General features: G+C 44.5%; 1 protein-coding gene across 3 annotated transcripts in view; it reads left to right on the top strand.

Annotated features, from left to right (window-relative positions):
- The window catches only part of PCGF3 (polycomb group ring finger 3), a 711,906-nt gene extending 705,089 nt beyond the window's left edge, over positions 1–6,817 (top strand). For all 3 annotated transcript variants that reach the window (XM_030194352.1, XM_030194350.1, XM_030194353.1), the window contains one exon: positions 5,363–6,817. In XM_030194352.1, coding sequence (XP_030050212.1) covers positions 5,363–5,410 — 48 coding nt within the window. In that variant the 3' untranslated portion in view covers positions 5,411–6,817. The remainder of the gene's footprint in view (positions 1–5,362) is intronic.
- Positions 6,818–17,734: the final 10,917 nt, after the last annotated feature.

A 17,734-nucleotide genomic window follows, 5' to 3' on the forward strand; every position in this document is an offset into this window, starting at 1 on the left:
CCTACCTTTATTGTCTGGACATTTTATTTTTCCATCATGTTGGTTCCAATTTCTCTTTCCCGCTTTCCTGTCTATCTTCTGCTAATTCTTCAAGCGGTTGTCCATTTGTCTTTTTTCTCCTGTCGTTTCATTTCCTCACTACACCTACCTCTGAAATATTGATCCTTCCATTTTAGCTCTTTCCTTTCTTTTTTTTTTCTTTTCTGCCTCTGTACACTCAAATTTCATCCTCTTTCTAAATCTTTTCCTTCTTTTTACTTTTCAGATATCTATCACATTTCCATCTCCTTTCACCCATTAGCTCTCCCATTCTCCATCTCTCTCCTTCTCACCCTTCCATTCCCTTCCATCTTTGATCTATGCGCCATTACCATATTTCTACCCCCTGTGATCACTATTCTCTCATTTTTTTTCCTTGCCATCTCCACTCTCTGGGCCTCTCCCCCATGCTTTCCACCATTCCCAGTGTCTCCCTCCCTCCACCCTTCCATCCCAGCATCTGTTCCCTCTTTCTACCCTCCTCACCCTTGTAGCCTGATGTTTCCCTATCCCTTTTACCTCCCACCACCAGCATCTTCCTGTTCCATCTCTCCCCCTCCCCCATTGTCCAGCATTTTGCCTTTCTCTTCCCTACCATCCATTGTCTAACTTCTCTCCCTGGATCCATCTTCCCTCTTTCTCCCCTCCCCCGCTTGTGCATCTCTCCTTTCCTCTCCTCTTCTCCACCTTCATGCCCAACTTTTCTCCCTCTCCCTGCCTTGAGCCCCTGGTTTAACATCTCTCTCTACCCCCCCCCCCCCCCACCCACCACCATCTCTCCATCCTTCCTTTCCCTCACCTCAATGCTATGTTCAACATTTCCCTCTCACTTCTCCCTCCCTTCCACTTCCATGTCCAACACGTTTTTTCTCTCATGCCCTTTCCCTCCCCCTTCCCATCCCACCCATATCCATCAATTCTCCCTCTCTTTCCCCTTGCAGCATCTCTCCGTCCCTCCCCCTACCTAGCTCTACCCTGTTTCACTCCCTGATCCCAACAGTGCTCCTGACCCCCCCCACACACACACACACACACACACAAACAAACCAACCAACCACCCGCCAGCATGCTGCAGTTTTGTTTCCCTCCCTTTCCCCAGCCACCACTCACTGACTCGCTGGCTGCAGGCCTTCTTTCCCTCGGGCCCTCCCTCCCCTTCGGGCAGCGCTGCAGTCTAACAGTACAGCAAAGCTGCACGGTACCAGGTCCGTCCTGCTGCTATGCTGCTGCCCTCCGTTGTCATCATGTGTCTGGCAGAGTTGTTACTAGTTCTTCTGCAGCGGATCTGCGCACTGCCAGGGCTGACTGCTGCTGTGATTGCTTCCTTCCGGCCGGCCTCACCTCCGATACGCTTTCTGAAGAGGCGGGGCAAGCGCAGAGGAAGCAGTCGCAGCAGCAGACAGCCCTGGCAACACGCGGATCCGCTGCAGAAGAACTAGTAACAACTCTGCCAGACAAGATGATGACAACGGAGCGGAGGGCAGCAGCGTAGCGGCAGGACGGACCCGGTGCCGTGCAGCTTTGCTGTAGACTGCGGCGCTGCCCGAAGGGGAGGGAGGGCCCGAGGGAAAGAAGGCCTGCAGCGTGCACCGTTGCTGGGTGGGCCTGAGCCCAAAGTGGGTGGGCCCAGGCCCACCCATGGCTACGCCCCTGTAATCGCTCCTTACTGGCCAAGGCAGATCTGTCCTCCAAAGATCCGTAGAGATTGGAATGTTTTCCGACCCTCCTCATGCAGAATAAAAGATCCTTTCTGCATCCCAGCCTTCAGTCCTTGATCCCTCATGGCTTAGATGTTGAGTGCATAGAATTCAAATCCTTAGATTTGCTGGGGGGTGTCTCCTACATCTTGCTGGCTTCATTTAAGTGGATGAGATTTGTCATCTGGTGTGAGTGCAAGACCTTAGATCCTCTCACTTGCTGTACACAAAAACTGCTTAAATTACCTCCTGCACCTCTATGAGTCTGGTTTGAAACCCAACTCTGTAAGGCTTCATCTCCGTGCAATTAGTGCTTACCTCCATACAGCCTCTAGTTATTCGCTTCATGAGAGGTTTGATATTGACAAAGCCCCCTTTCAAACCTCCAGCGGTCATGGGGTCACCCAGCTGATGAAACTCCCTTTGAGACACTTGATTCCTGTCATCTGAAGTAGAGAGGTGTGGTGGCCGTGTTAGTCCACTCTTAAAGGTTATCAATAGAAATCAAACAAAATAAAACATGGAAAAGAAAATAAGAGGATACCTTTTTTATTGGACATAACTTAATACATTTCTTGATTAGCTTTCGAAGGTTGCCCTTCATCAGATCAGAAATAAGCAAATGTGGTAGCAGATATAGTATATATAAGAGAAACATCAAAGCATTACTTTGACAGTCTGACAGAGTGGGAGGGTGGGGGTATGCATGGGGACATCAAAGCATTTCATTGATATTCTAACAGGATGGGTGTTGGTAGGTGAGAGGAGGGTAATAAACAGAGAAATACAACTTTATGGTTTATAATGGGTTAGAAAACCCAGATCCTTGTTAAGTCCTGTCTGTTGGGTGTTAAAATATTCAATCATTCTTATTTCAAAGGTCTTACGTGCCTGTATTGTTTTAAAATTACCTTTCAGTATTCTTACTGTGAAATCACTGGTGCAGTGTTCTGGTCTTGTAAAGTGTTGGCCCACAGGGGTGGGGGCTTGACTGGCACCGGCTATTTTCATGTGATGTCTGTGCAGATTGAATCTTGTCTTAAGCATCTGGCCTGTTTCTCCAATATAGCATCCTTCGTTACATTTTTTACACTGAATGGTATATACCACATTGGAAGATGAGCATGTAAAATAGTCCTTTATGTTGAATATTTTTCCCTTGTGAATGACTGTGGGGTCTTGTGAAATGTTTTGGCATAGCTTGCAGCTGTATGTGTTACAGGGAAACGTGCCCTTTTCTTTTTCAGTCTGTGTTGGGAGTTTACTTCTGATCAGCTTGTGTTTTAAGTTTGGTGGCTGTTGGAAGGCCAGCACTGGTGTCATCTGAAGTATTTGACCTGGAAAGTTGTGTTCTTGGTGGCAGTCACTTCAGCTCACAGAGTCAGTGAGCTTCAGGCCCTAGTAGATAATCTACCTTATACTAAGTTTCACCACAATAGAGCAGTTCTCCGCATGTACCCTAAATTTCTTCCTAAAGTAGTGTCGGAGTTCCATCTTAATCAGTCAATTGTTCTGCCAGCATTTTTCCAAAACCACATGCCCATCCCTGCAAAGGTATACTGTGTACCTTAGACTGCAAGCGAGCCTTAGCCTTCTATCTGGAGTGGACTAAAGCCCATAGACAATTCACCCATCTTTGGTTTTTTTTTTTGACCCAAACTGGATGGGGGTAGTCATCGGCAAATGCACGCTTAATAATTGGCTAGCAGATTGCATCTCCTTCACTAATGCTCAGGCTGGGCTGACTCTTATAAGGTCATGTCAAGGCTCATATTGTCAGGACCATGGCTATGTCGGTAGCCCACTTGAAGTCATCCACCATAGAGGAGATTTGCAAAGCTGCAGTGTGGTGTTCTGTCCACACATAGTAACATAGTAGATGATGGCATAAAAAGACCTGCATGGTCCATCCAGTCTGCCCAACAAGATAAACTCATATGTGTATACCTTACCTTGATTTGTACCTGCCTTTTTCAGGGCATAGACCGTACAAGTCTGCCCAGCAGTATTTCCCGCCTACCAACCACCAGTCCCGCCTCCCATCACTGGCTCTGGCACAGACCGTATAAGTCTGCCCTCCACTATCCTCGCCTCCCAACCACCAACCCCTCTTCCCCCACCTGCTCCGCCATCCAATTTCGGCTAAGCTTTACACATTGCATTACAGCCTTGAGCAGGATATCCGATGTGGGATACCCGATGTGACAGCCAGTTCGGCCAGACAGTCCTGCAGAATGTGATTGTGTCTGGAATCCAACTCCACACCCCTAGGCCCAGTTTTATTTAGTTCCAGGCTGCACCTTCACAACTAGTATATAAATAGTGTCAGGTTAATTGACTTTGAGACATCGATGTTTTGAGTCCCTATTATCTTAGCGTCATTGTTTTGGGTGAGCCTGGTAGCTAGGGATTCCTAGCTGTGAGAATACTACTGGCCTGCTTGTCTTCTGAGAATGCGAAGTTACTCCCCTGTAGTCGGTGTTCTCCGAGGACAGCAGGCCAAGTATTCTCACATACCCTCCCACATCCCCTTTAGCTTTTTTATATGAATGAGGGACCTGCGCTCATATGTTGGGCAAGAAGGCACCTGCGCATTTGCGGTGGGACGCTGCTAGAAATTTCTACATTCCATCTCGCTAGTCAGCATCTGTAAGGGCTGTATCGGATGACATCACCCAGCTGTGAGAATGCTTGGCCTACTGTCTTCAGAGTACACCTGCTACAGGTGAGTAAATTTGCTTTCAAAGAGCCCCTGCATCCCCTATCCTTAATAAAAGAGACCCCCAGACAAACTGGGCACTGCATTCCAGAGGCAGAGGGGAGCTCAGAAAATGAGTTTGGGGGGTGGTGGGGGGCTTTATTGTTCTAGTTCCTATGCTGCTGCTTTGGGTCCTGTGCAGAATTCTGCTCTAGAAGCCCTGAGTTCTACATGCAGTATGTATGAGGGGAATTCTGCCATTGATACAGATCCTGGAACCGTTCAAGCAGCGCCTATACCTTCTCTTCTCTCCCCCACCCCCTTGTACTTTTGAAGTTGGTCTTAGGGAGCAGCACTAACATCTACATACGGCCTGCTTCCTGCTCCAGAGGCGCTCTCTGACCCATTCCGCCCTTGCAGAAATTTGAAATTGCGTCAGATGGGGACAGGACTGATGAGAGGCAGCCTCCATAAGAGGCAGTGTGTAAACATTGGTGTGCTTATTGCTCTATAAGCAGTTTGCTGTTTTCTATCACTTTCATCCACCTTACTCCCTGTCTGTAGTTCTAAGAAGGAGTTGGGGGGGGGGGGAGGGTCAGGATCTATGCAGGGGCACTATATCCCATTTCTTGCCTCAGGCAGTAGATTGCCTTGAGCCTCCCCTGTTATAAGTACAGTTTATATCCTACAGAATCTTTATCCTACTTGAATATACACCTACTTTCGTCAAGTAATGTTATCCTACTACATGCAATTTGTTCTTCATTTTGTTTTTCTATGTATGTTCATAATAGTATGAACACTAGAACATTTTAAAGTTATATACATAATTTATTTGTTAGAGATGTTGAAGAAACTGGACTTTTTCACTTTTATTGAAAATCAGATTCATGAATAATTTGACAATTTTTTTGTTTTTGTTTTCTAGAAATCTCCTCTTTTGCTGCATTACAGACCCAAAATGGACTTGCTATAAGAGAACTATATTGTCCTTTTGGACCAAGTTTTTTGCAGAGACTATCATCAGGCACATAAGTGCAACAAACATTTCGCTCATATGTGACATGATAAATCAGCAGCATAATCATGCTGGAAGATTGTATTTACCTTACAGAAGATCGCATTTCCCTCTGAAAACTTCTGGATCACATGAAATGTGAGCTTGCTGGACAAGATATATTTATACATTTTGTTACAAAAAATAAATAAAATTTACTACTTGGCAAGACACTACCAGCACAGCATTTACAGATTTTTAAAAAACCACACACATTTCCCATTTCTGTATTACTGAACAGCATTCATCTCTTTGTACACTTAAGGGCCCTTTTACTAAAGTACACTGAAATCTGGGCTTAACGTGTTCTAATGCAGAACTTTCCTGCATGCTAATCCCAGATTTAACTCCTCACTTTTTTTTGACTTTTTAATGTTTTTTTTTTTTTCAGTTTGCAGGTCATGCGCTAATTTTCCCAGGGGTATTTCAGTTTAGGAGCGCTAAGTACTCCCATGTTAACTCTGCATTAACCAGTTAGTGAATGCTAATCATAATGCTAGCTGGTTAACGCTTTCATGCCCATTCTCTGCCTCCTCCAAAAAAAACATTTTTTTAAAATATAAAATGCATGAGAATTGCGTGCAAATAAGCAAAATAATGCAAAACACTTTATAGTGTTTTGTGCAGCCTATTTTCCCATGCTAATGCCGTGGTCGTGTTAAGGGCCTAACACCCTTTAGTAAAAGGGCTCCATAGGTAGGTTATCAAATGTAAAATGGTGATGTTAAGATTGCTCATAACACCAAATTACCTTGAGTTTGTTTCCATGTTTTTGAAAAGCTAATTAAGGTAATGTGTGTATGTAAGTTTCAGCTTTATTTTTTTTTCAGTCCATTGCTGAACTCTGAGCAGTAACAATAAGAATTATCTAATTATATTTATGCTACATTAAAAACAAAGTAAACAACTTGTGATCTGAAAAGATCTAATGGTTTTATTATGGAAAACCTAGTCCAGGAAGACCTTATTTATATTTGCATTCTAATAAGGTACCACAAACATATTTTCTTAATGTGTGGAATTCTATATGTCTAAAAGAAAGCTATTTTTAACAATAATACATTAAAAAGTTCCTATATATTGCTAGAGCAGCATTTGCCCCAAATTCTCTTATGTAAACAAGCATTCTTGCTAGCTGCTAAATGCACACCTTAAATTTGATTTTAGGTAGACAAGTCTCTCAGGGGCAGTGTCTCCAGTGGGTTAGTTTTGTGCATACAGTGAGAGAAGTGAACCCCCCTCCTAAGCCAGTTTAATCTCAGTCTCTTAAATTTATTTCCCATGTATGTATGTATGTGATGTGAAAAAAGTTTTTCTCCTCCTGATTTCACCTATTATTGCATATATATATATATCGGCACCCTGACATAATAGACCATGAAAAAAAAAAAACCAACAAAAGAGACTAAAACCAAAACAGACCATGACAAAAAAAACCCTCCCCCAAAAAACCAAAGACAAAATAGACTGTACACAAAACAGGGCAGGGAAACCTCCTTAATCAAGCTGGGTTATCGTCAAGCAGATTTATGATTCTCACTAAATATCAAGTGTGGATAGTGAAGTCAAACCGTAGGCAGGTGCCAGGGCTTTCAAGTGACAAGCCGGGGACTTTCTCAGTAAATCTATTTCATCAGACCCTTTTGTCAGGAGTCTATTTTGTCAGGGACTTTTATGTCAGGAACTTTTTTTGTTTGGAACTTTTTTGTCTGGTTTGTTTTGACAGGGTGCCATATATATCACACTGAACAGTTTCTGATCTTTAATTAATTTGATTTAGCTGATTTGAATACATCCAGGCATGACTGCAGCCAGTCCTGTTGAATCTTAACCTCACTATGTATTGAACCTTACGAGTGAAGTAGTTGCCACAAAGTTTCTCCCAGAAAGTTATGCCATGACCAAAGGAAATTCCAGAAGAAATGAGAAAAAATATTGTTGAAATATATCAGTATGAAAAGGGTTACAAAGCAGTTCTAAAACTCTGGGCCCCACTGAACCACAGTAAAAATCACTCACTCTAAATGGCTTTGGTTTCAGCACAGATTCCTGGGGAACTCCACCAGGGCCGTGCCAACACGGTAAGCGGGGTAAGCACCGCATGGGGGGCGCCGACCTCTGGAGGTCGGCGCCGCGGTGCTTACCCTCGCCACATACCTCAGCTCCGATGTCGCAGCAGCTGAGCAGCATCAGTGAAAGCGCTGCCGACGTCTCCAGCCTTCCCTTCGCGCTCATTCGTTCCCTCAGTGTCCCGCCTTCTTCTGACATCATTTCCTTGCGAGGGCGGGACACTGAGGGAACGAACGAGCGCGAAGGGAAGGCTGGAGACGTCGGCAGCGCTTTCACTGACGTTGAGCAGCTGCTGCCACAATGGAGGTAAATTTAAATTAAATACAAGAAACCAGTCTCAGAGGGCGGGCAGATGGACATGGAAGGATGGGAGGACAGGGCCCAGGGAGAGGAGAAATTGCTGGGAGGGGAGGGGAGAGAGGAGAATTGTTGGATATGGATGGAGGAGGGACGGGCAGAGAGGGACAAGGATGGAGGGGAAGGGAGAGAGAAGAAATGCTGGGCATGGATGGAGGGGAGGGAAGACAGAGGAAGGAGATGAGGGAAAAGGGAGAAAACCCACACATGGATGGAGAAAATAGGCAGCAGCTGGATCCACTGGACAGTCTGCAGAGGACCCAGCTTTTACTTACGGATGTAAAGCAAGAAATGAAGAAGAAAGGAGGAAAGTAAAGAAATAAATGGAAAGGAAGCCCTGGAAATGGAGTTAAGAGTACAGATAGCAGCAGAATCAGGTACTGGGTCAGCATGATCAAGTCACCAGACAACAAAGGTAGAAAAAAATCATTTTATTTTCATTTTAGTGTTTGGAATATGTCCACTTTGAGAATTTACATCTGCTATCTTATTTTGCAGTATATAGCAATTTGTTTCTAAGAATATTGCTGACAATTCCTGTCAGTGTAGCAAGTGGTGAGCGATCATTTTCAGGGGGGGCAACTGATAGTCTGCAGGGGGGCACCAGAGACCCTAGGCACGGCCCTGAACCCCACTATTTACCCTTCTACATTGCGAAGATTTACCACTCTTCCTGGTCTTTTCCTTCCCAGGAGTGGCCTGCCTGCCTGCCAAAATTACTCCAGGAGTGCAGCAACAACTCACCTCGAAACATCCCAGAAGAACATTCAAAAAACTGCAGGCCTCTCTAGCCTCAGCTAAAGTCAATGTTCATGATTCTTATTTTTGCCCAGTCTCTTTGTTATTGTGGATTCATTAGAGTGTAGCAAGGCAGAAACTACTGCTGTCCAAGAGTAGCATTAATGCTTGTCTTACAAGATCAGAGTGGAGGAGTAGCCTAGTGGTTAGAACACCAGTCTTGACATCCAGAGGTGTCCAGTTCAAATTCCACTGCTGCTCCTTGTGATCTTGGGCAAATCACTTTTAACCCTCCATTGCCTCAGGTTCAAAATTAGATGGTGAGCCCTCCAGGGACATGGAAATACAGAGTGTACCTGACTGTAACTCACCTTGAGCTACTACTGAAAAAGGTGTGAGCAAAATCCAAATAAATAAAAAATAAATAATTTGCAGAAACACACTTGGATGATCCTCAAACCATTTGGGATAGTGTTCTATGGATAGATGAGTAAAAAGTTGGTACTCTTTTGACAACATATGCCCCAGCATTCCACAGGCGACTCAGAAATAAACTGAGTTTCCTCGGTATAGGACCTAGAGTAACTGAATGGGTAGAAAACTGGTTGAACGGAAGGAGACGGAGGGTAATGGTAAATGGAGCTTGCTCTGAAGATAGATGTTATCAGTGGAGTACCGCAGGGATCGGTCCTAGGGCTAGCTCTTTTTTTTTTTAATTGAATGAAGTCTTTATTAAAGTTTGGAAGTATTAACAAAATTATTTACATTTAAGTACCAGTCGACACATTACAGAGTAAGAGTAGAATAGCATTTACATCTTATAGAACCCCAAATAGCACAGTAAGGAACTCCCAAATAATAGGTAACAGCTCACAATAAACTTCGACATTTATGTAATTGAAGTACAAGTATCCCAACCTCCCCTCCCGAGCCAAAACAAAAAAAAGTAAATAAGAGAACCCCCCCCCCCCCCCTCACCTCCAACCTCTAACTCTCAGCACGAACAGTTGGAAATAAAAGGGTACCAAATAGCTTCCCATTTAGATATCGTTTTACAGAGTTTAGCCCAAAGCCTCTCCATTTCGCACATGTACCATAGCTTATTAAGCCACTTAACCATTGAAGGAACCTGCGGGGACTTCCATGATGCAGCCAAAGTAACCCTAGCCGCCAGCATAGCTTGACGATCCAGTAGAGATTGTGAAGTAGTCAGGCCAGGTGGTTTCTTAGGGAAAAAAAAAACTCCGGAGACCACTTTATTGGCTTAGAGAGCCACCTCTGGAGTCTGTATTGCACTGTCTTCCTGAAGGCTTGAACTTTAACACAAGTCCACCAGAGATGCCCCATGGTGCCCTCCTGCCCACAGCCTTTCCAGCACAATGAAACAAAGTAAAACATGGAAAAGAAAATAAGATGATACCTTTTTTATTGGACATAACTTAATACATGTCTTGATTAGCTTTCGAAGGTTGCCCTTCTTCCTCAGATTGGAAATAAGCAAATGTGCTTAGCTGACAGTGTATATAAGTGAAAACATTCAAGCATTACTATGACAGTCTGACAGGGTGGGAGGAGGGGGTGGGTAGGAAGTATGCATGGGGACATCAAAGCATATCATTGATATTCTAACAGGATGGGTGTGGATAGGTGAGTGGAGGGTGATCAACAGAGACATACAGCTTTATGGTTTATATACACTGTCAGCTAGCACATTTGCTTATTTCCGATCTGAGGAAGAAGGGCAACCTTCGAAAGCTAACCAAGAAATGTATTAAGTTATGTCCAATAAAAAAGGTATCATCTTATTTTCTTTTCCATGTTTTATTTTGTTTGATTTCTATTGATAACCTTAAGAGTGGACTAACACGGCTACCACACTCCTCTACAGCACAATGAAGACACCTTTGGAAAAATATGATGAAGGCTTGCAGGAGTCAGGTACCACCTATATAAAACTTTTAGTGCATTTTCTTTAAATGATATATAGAGAGAAATCCTGGATAAAGCACATTCCATAAAGTTCCAATCATCACCACCAGCTCCCGATGCCAACACACTCGATACTCAACAGGGGCCTGAACCCGCCGACGCTGAAAAGCGTACAAACAAGAGATAAACCCCTCGTCCCCTTAGAATCCTCACACAGGTCTTCCTAGAAAGAATCCTCTCGCAAAACTTTTGCCTTAATTTCCCCAGCAGAAAGGAAATGCTTCACTTGTGTATAGGCAAAAATATCCTTAGAAGAGATTGCATAAGTTTTGGTCAGGCTATACAACAGAATAAAGGCATCCTCATCAAAAAATTGGCCCCAGGTCTCCAGACCCACTGCGAACCAATTCGTAGAAGTCCCGGATTCAAGGCCTGGAGGGAAAAGAGGATTATTTATTACTGGTGTAAGCTTAGAAAGGATCAAGTCCTGCTTAACAAATAAGCTATCCCAATAATGAAAAGTTGTCAAAATTGAGGGACAAATCTCCTTACCTAACAATCTAAACCTCCGAGGAAGCCATATCAATGAACGCAACTGACACGCACCAACCGAGTTCTGTTCCAAGCCAATCCAACTCTTATGGGGGCTTGCATGATACCACTCAATGGCAGCCCGTGCCTGAGCAGCCTTATAATACCAGTACACATTCGGAACACCTAACCCACCCTTTTTTTGGTCTCGATATAACAACATTCTCGAAAGACGCAGCTTTTTATTGGACCAAATGAAACGAAGAAGACGATTCTGAATGCCCATAAGAAAGGAATGAGACAAACATAGAGGAAGGACCTGAAAGAGATACATCAAGCGGGGCAGCACGTTCATTTTCAATCTAGCAATCCGTCCAAACCACGATAACTCAATGGAGCCCAAGGCCTCCAAATCTTTATAGACATCCTTCAGAAGAGGAGGATAATTAGCCTAGAATAAATCAGAGAATTTGCTAGTAAGGAAAACCCCCAAATATTTAATACCTCAAGTCACCCAACGAAATGAAAAGGCTTCTTGTAAGGACGCTAGAATCAGGCCAGGAATACCCACTGCCATGGCCTCTGATTTAGACGTATTAAGCTTAAAACCTGAGACGGAGGAGTATTCCGCTAGCAGCTTAATCAGATTAGGCAATGAAATTAAAGGTTTAGTTAGAGAAAGCAATATATCATCAGCAAACATTGCCAACTTACAGTGGTGGAAATAAGTATTTGATCCCTTGCTGATTTTGTAAGTTTGCCCACTGACAAAGACATGAGCAGCCCATAATTGAAGGGTAGGTTATTGGTAACAGTGAGAGATAGCACATCACAAATTAAATCCGGAAAATCACATTGTGGAAAGTATATGAATTTATTTGCATTCTGCAGAGGGAAATAAGTATTTAATCCCTCTGGCAAACAAGACCTAATACTTGGTGGCAAAACCCTTGTTGGCAAGCACAGCGGTCAGACGTCTTCTGTAGTTGATGATGAGGTTTGCACACACGTCAGGAGGAATTTTGGTCCACTCCTCTTTGCAGATCATCTCTAAATCATTAAGAGTTCTGGGCTGTCGCTTGGCAACTCGCAGCTTCAGCTCCCTCCATAAGTTTTCAATGGGATTAAGGTCTGGTGACTGGCTAGGCCACTCCATGACCCTAATGTACTTCTTCCTGAGCCACTCCTTTGTTGCCTTGGCTGTATGTTTTGGGTCATTGTCATGCTGGAAGACCCAGCCACGACCCATTTTTAAGGCCCTGGCGGAGGGAAGGAGGTTGTCACTCAGAATTGTACGGTACATGGCCCCATCCATTCTCCCATTGATGCGGTGAAGTAGTCCTGTGCCCTTAGCAGAGAAACACCCCCAAAACATAACATTTCCACCTCCATGCTTGACAGTGGGGACGGTGTTCTTTGGGTCATAGGCAGCATTTCTCTTCCTCCAAACACGGCGAGTTGAGTTCATGCCAAAGAGCTCAATTTTTGTCTCATCTGACCACAGCACCTTCTCCCAATCACTCTCGGCATCATCCAGGTGTTCACTGGCAAACTTCAGATGGGCCGTCACATGTGCCTTCCGGAGCAGGGGGACCTTGCGGGCACTGCAGGATTGCAATCCGTTATGTCGTAATGTGTTACCAATGGTTTTCGTGGTGACAGTGGTCCCAGCTGCCTTGAGATCATTGACAAGTTCCCCCCTTGTAGTTGTAGGCTGATTTCTAACCTTCCTCATGATCAAGGATACCCCACGAGGTGAGATTTTGCGTGGAGCCCCAGATCTTTGTCGATTGACAGTCATTTTGTACTTCTTCCATTTTCTTACTATGGCACCAACAGTTGTCTCCTTCTCGCCCAGCGTCTTACTGATGGTTTTGTAGCCCATTCCAGCCTTGTGCAGGTGTATGATCTTATCCCTGACATCCTTAGACAGCTCCTTGCTCTTGGCCATTTTGTAGAGGTTAGAGTCTGACTGATTCACTGAGTCTGTGGACAGGTGTCTTTCATACAGGTGACCATTGCCGACAGCTGTCTGTCATGCAGGTAACGAGTTGATTTGGAGCATCTACCTGGTCTGTAGGGGCCAGATCTCTTACTGGTTGGTGGGGGATCAAATACTTATTTCCCTCTGCAGAATGCAAATAAATTCATATACTTTCCACAATGTGATTTTCCGGATTTAATTTGTGATGTGCTATCTCTCACTGTTACCAATAACCTACCCTTCAATTATGGGCTGCTCATGTCTTTGTCAGTGGGCAAACTTACAAAATCAGCAAGGGATCAAATACTTATTTCCACCACTGTATATTCCTGACCGGCCACCATAAGCCCCGAAATATTAGAGTTAGCACAAATAGCAAGAGGCTCCATGACAAGTGCAAATAGCATAGGCGAAAGGGGACATCCCTGCCTAGTCCCCCGATAAAGGGAACATAGGAGAATTACCTCCATTAATATGCACACATGCTCTGGGAGAATTATAAAGAGCTTCAGTCCAACCTCTAAAGCCCCGCCCAATCCCAAGCTTCTCCATAACACTGATCATAAAAGGCCAATGGACACGATCAAAAGCCTTCTCAGCGTCTAATCCCAAGAGACATAAAGAGGTCTTTGACTTGGTAGCTATATGTAACACATTGACCATGTGACGCACATTGTCTTTAGCTTGCCTTTGGAGAACAAACCCAACTTGGTCAGGATGAACTAAATCAGGAAGGACTTTAATCGATTCGCTAAAACCTTTGCTATAATTTTAACATCAGAGTTGAGAATGGAGATGGGACCTTATCCTTTCCCGGCTTTGGAATCACAGCTATCCACGCCTCCATCATAGAAGGAGGAAGAGCCTCCCCCTCCTGAACACCATTAAGAACCTCAGCTAGGAGAGAAGCCAGCTCTCCCCTAAATGCCCTATAAAAATCATTCGGCAGACCATCCAGTCCAGGAGCCTTTCCTGTTGGCAAATCCTTAATAACTGAAACAATTTTGTCTACCTTGATGGCACCATCCAGTAAGGAGCGCTGCTCATCTGACAAAGAGAGTCTCTGTGAGGAAAGAAAAGCCTCAATAGCCTCATGTTGAATAGTAGAATCTGCCGAATATAAGGACTTGTAAAAGGACTGAAAGCGCTGACGGATCAAAGAGGACTGAGTCAACACCTTATTCTTACCATCTCCAGTCCACAGAATTGTACGGTCAAACCTCAGTTGCCTTAATCTAAGAGCTAAAGAGTGACCAGGCTTATTCTGAGTAAAGTACTGATGTAGCTGTTGCTGACCTTTTAGAAACTGCAATTGCACTGAGTAGATGTTATCCAGTCTAAGGCGAAGGGCTTGGATTTGCCTCAAAATAGCCACCTTTTTGATGCTGCTTTTAATTCCTAACCCTTGTTCACTTGTTCAGAACCCTTATTCTATCATCCTCACTTTAATATTCCCTTATCTCTTGTTTGTCCTGTTTGTCTGTCCTAATTAGATTGTAAGCTCTGTCGAGCAGGGACTGTCTCTTCATGTTCAAGTGTACAGCACTGCGTACGTCTAGTAGCGCTATAGAAAGGATAAATAGTAGTAGTGCGAGGACATGCCGATCTTCCAAACAAGACAACTGTGACATACACATGGCCACCTCTTGTCGCCTGGCCCTGGCCTGGGTACTGGCATGTTTTAGAAAGAACCCCCTCGTTACAGCCTTCAAAGCGTCCCAAACAATCCCCATAGGGGGACCTGAATCCAAATTGATATTGAGATATTCCCTCAGGAGAGTTCGATATGCAGCTAACAACTTCTCGTCCCTTAGCAAAGAAACATTTAGAGTCCACCTAGTATCTTTATCAGCCTCACCAAATGACGAAAGATGAATCCAGGTTGGGGAATGATCCAAAATAGTAGTAGATCCAATACCCGAAGTACTGCCGCCCTGAGTCAGAGATACATCGAGAAGTAAATGATCAATACGAGAATAAGTGTCATGTGAATGAGAATAAAAAGAGTAATCTCTTTCCCTAGGATGATGTAACCGCCACACATCGCATACAGCTAAAGAACGAGCTAATGCAATCAATGCCTTAGAAGTTTTGACATCACTCCCCGAGACTACACCCGACTTATACAAGACCGGGTCAAACGTGGCATTAAAGTCACCTCCCAACACCAAGTTACCAAACGGGTGAGCTTGCAGTACTTTGCCAAGCCGATCATAAATTTCCCTCTGAGATTCATTAGGCGCGTAAACAGCAGCTAGAGAAAAAGCTGAATTATTCAAAAGCACATATAAAAGCAAAAAACGACCCTCAGGGTCACGCTTAACTTTCTGCACCTGTACCTGCAGGGAAGAGTGAAGCAAGATCGCAACCCCTCGCTTCTTCGAGGCATCAGCATCGGAAGCACAATAAACATTTGGGTACTGATGATGAGTCAAAATTTTTCATGTTCCCTCTTAAAGTGGGTCTCCTGCAAAAATACCACGTGAGAAGTATGTAACAGCAGTTCCTTAAATAACTTTTGATGCTTTTGAGGAGAATTGAGATCCTTGACATTATAAGTCAAGAACTTAAGATCAGCACTGATTTATAGCACATACCATGATCTGAGAGGCCCAGGTATAGCTTAAAGCCACAGATCCACCCAACAGCTGAAAGGTGAGGAAAGACAAAGGGAAAAGAGGAAAAAAGAAAAAAAAACCCTTTCAAAGTCCCCCCCACCCTGTCATCCCCCCAGACATTACCCTCCCCAACATCTTGAAACAGAAATGACAGTAAAACCCCACTGATGGTAAATAAACTCACAAACCCAACCCCCCTTAACCCCCGCCCAACCGTTACACATCCCTAGACAAGGACCCTCAAAGCCCCCTAACTAGGCAGATCAGAGAAAGAGGCCCACCAAACCCATAGCACCACCCAAGACCCAAGTCATTCACACATCCCCGCTACCCCTAACACACACATCCCCCTTGAAACATCTCACAAATAAACATCTGTATCTCCCCCTCCTCCCCCACAGCCCCTTCCAACCCCTCACAAACAAAACTAGAACAAACTCTATCTAAATATAATGCACCACAAAAACTCAGCATGGGGATCCCAAAAATAAAGACCCCCCTATACACAGAGTCACAGAGACCAACAGATATATGCCTGCAATAAAATCAGTCAAGTCTCCTCAGGTAACTTTCGGAGGGCTCTTGGGTTTGTTGGAAACACGCTTCCACTGTTAGTTTGGCCTGAGCTGTAGGGGTCAGATCCACGGGTGTTCAGCAGTCAAGCCTTCATCGTGCAGAACCTTCCAAACTTCAGATAAAAGTCTGATCCAATGCAGCCTGCCCCCCACTGTGAAGCAGAGGGCGAAGGAAAAGGACCATCGATACAGGATCTTATTTTTGATTAAAATGTCCAGAGCTGGTTTCATCGCATGACGCTTGGCCAAAGTCAGTTGGAACAGGTCATGGAGCATTACTTGCTCTTTAGTAGCATAGGACAAGCACCAAACTACAATGTCTCGTGGCTTAATGTCCGTTCTCTTCCCCAAGGCTCTATGCGCTCTTTCAACCACAATGTCTTCTGACCCAAGCAGCTTACCACGGAGCAGCTTAACCACCGAAACTGCATCTTCTTGGTCCCCAACTTGAGGGACCCCATGAAAACGGAGGTTATTCCTTCGCCCCCAATTTTCCTGGTCATCCACCTTATATTGCAGCTCATCCAAATATTCGAGGAGTTTTGAAATTCGAGAGTCAGCCCTGATCAGTTGTTCTGCCTGCTCGTCAACACGAGCCTCAAAGTCCTCCACACGCCCTCCCAGCTCTCGCAGATCTATACACGGTATCCATACGTTCCAGTATTTCTTCCTTGGAAGATTTAATCTCCTCTCAAATCGCCTTTAGGCATTTTGCTAATTCCTTTGAGATGCCCCGCCTTAGCAGAGGTGCTTCCGATCTCAGCTGTAGATATAGCAGAGTCCGAATCAGAATGAGAGGCGCGAGCCGACATGAGCACATGGCGGCTCAAGGCCTTACCGGCTTGCCACGCTGACTGACGCTCGCTCTCCTTCTGGGCCGAGGACATAGTTCCCACCCGAGCAAAAAAGACCGCAATAGAGTCCGACGCTTTTCTATAGAACTGGACACTAACGCAAGGCTGGGTGTTTGCTTTTTTTTCGCTAATTGAAAGCAGGGACATGACAGAGCTCCGGACTCAGGCAGCCATCAGAGTTTGTGACGTCACTTCCTTCCACCTAGGGCCAGCTCTTTTTAACATCTTTGTGAATGATATTGCGGAAAGGATGTCTGGTAAGGTTTGTCTCTTTGTGGATGATACCAGACTCTGCAACAGGGTGGCCACCCCGGAGGGTGTGGATGACGTGAGGAAGGACATAGCGAAGCTTGAGGAATGGTCCAATATTTGGCAACTAAGATTTAATGCTAAAAAAATGCAGGATCATGCATTTAGGTACAAGAATCCAAAGGAACAGAGGATTTTCCCAAGTCTGTCTTAATAATGATTTATGAACTTTTGTTTTAGGAAGTGTCCAAACCTTTTTAAAACTCTGCTAAGGTAAATGCTTTTACCACATTCTCTGTTAACAAATTCCAAAGTTTAATTGCATATTGAGGGAAGAA

The sequence above is a fragment of the Microcaecilia unicolor genome, chromosome 2, assembly GCF_901765095.1.
Source record: "Microcaecilia unicolor chromosome 2, aMicUni1.1, whole genome shotgun sequence".
NCBI lineage: Eukaryota > Metazoa > Chordata > Amphibia > Gymnophiona > Siphonopidae > Microcaecilia > Microcaecilia unicolor.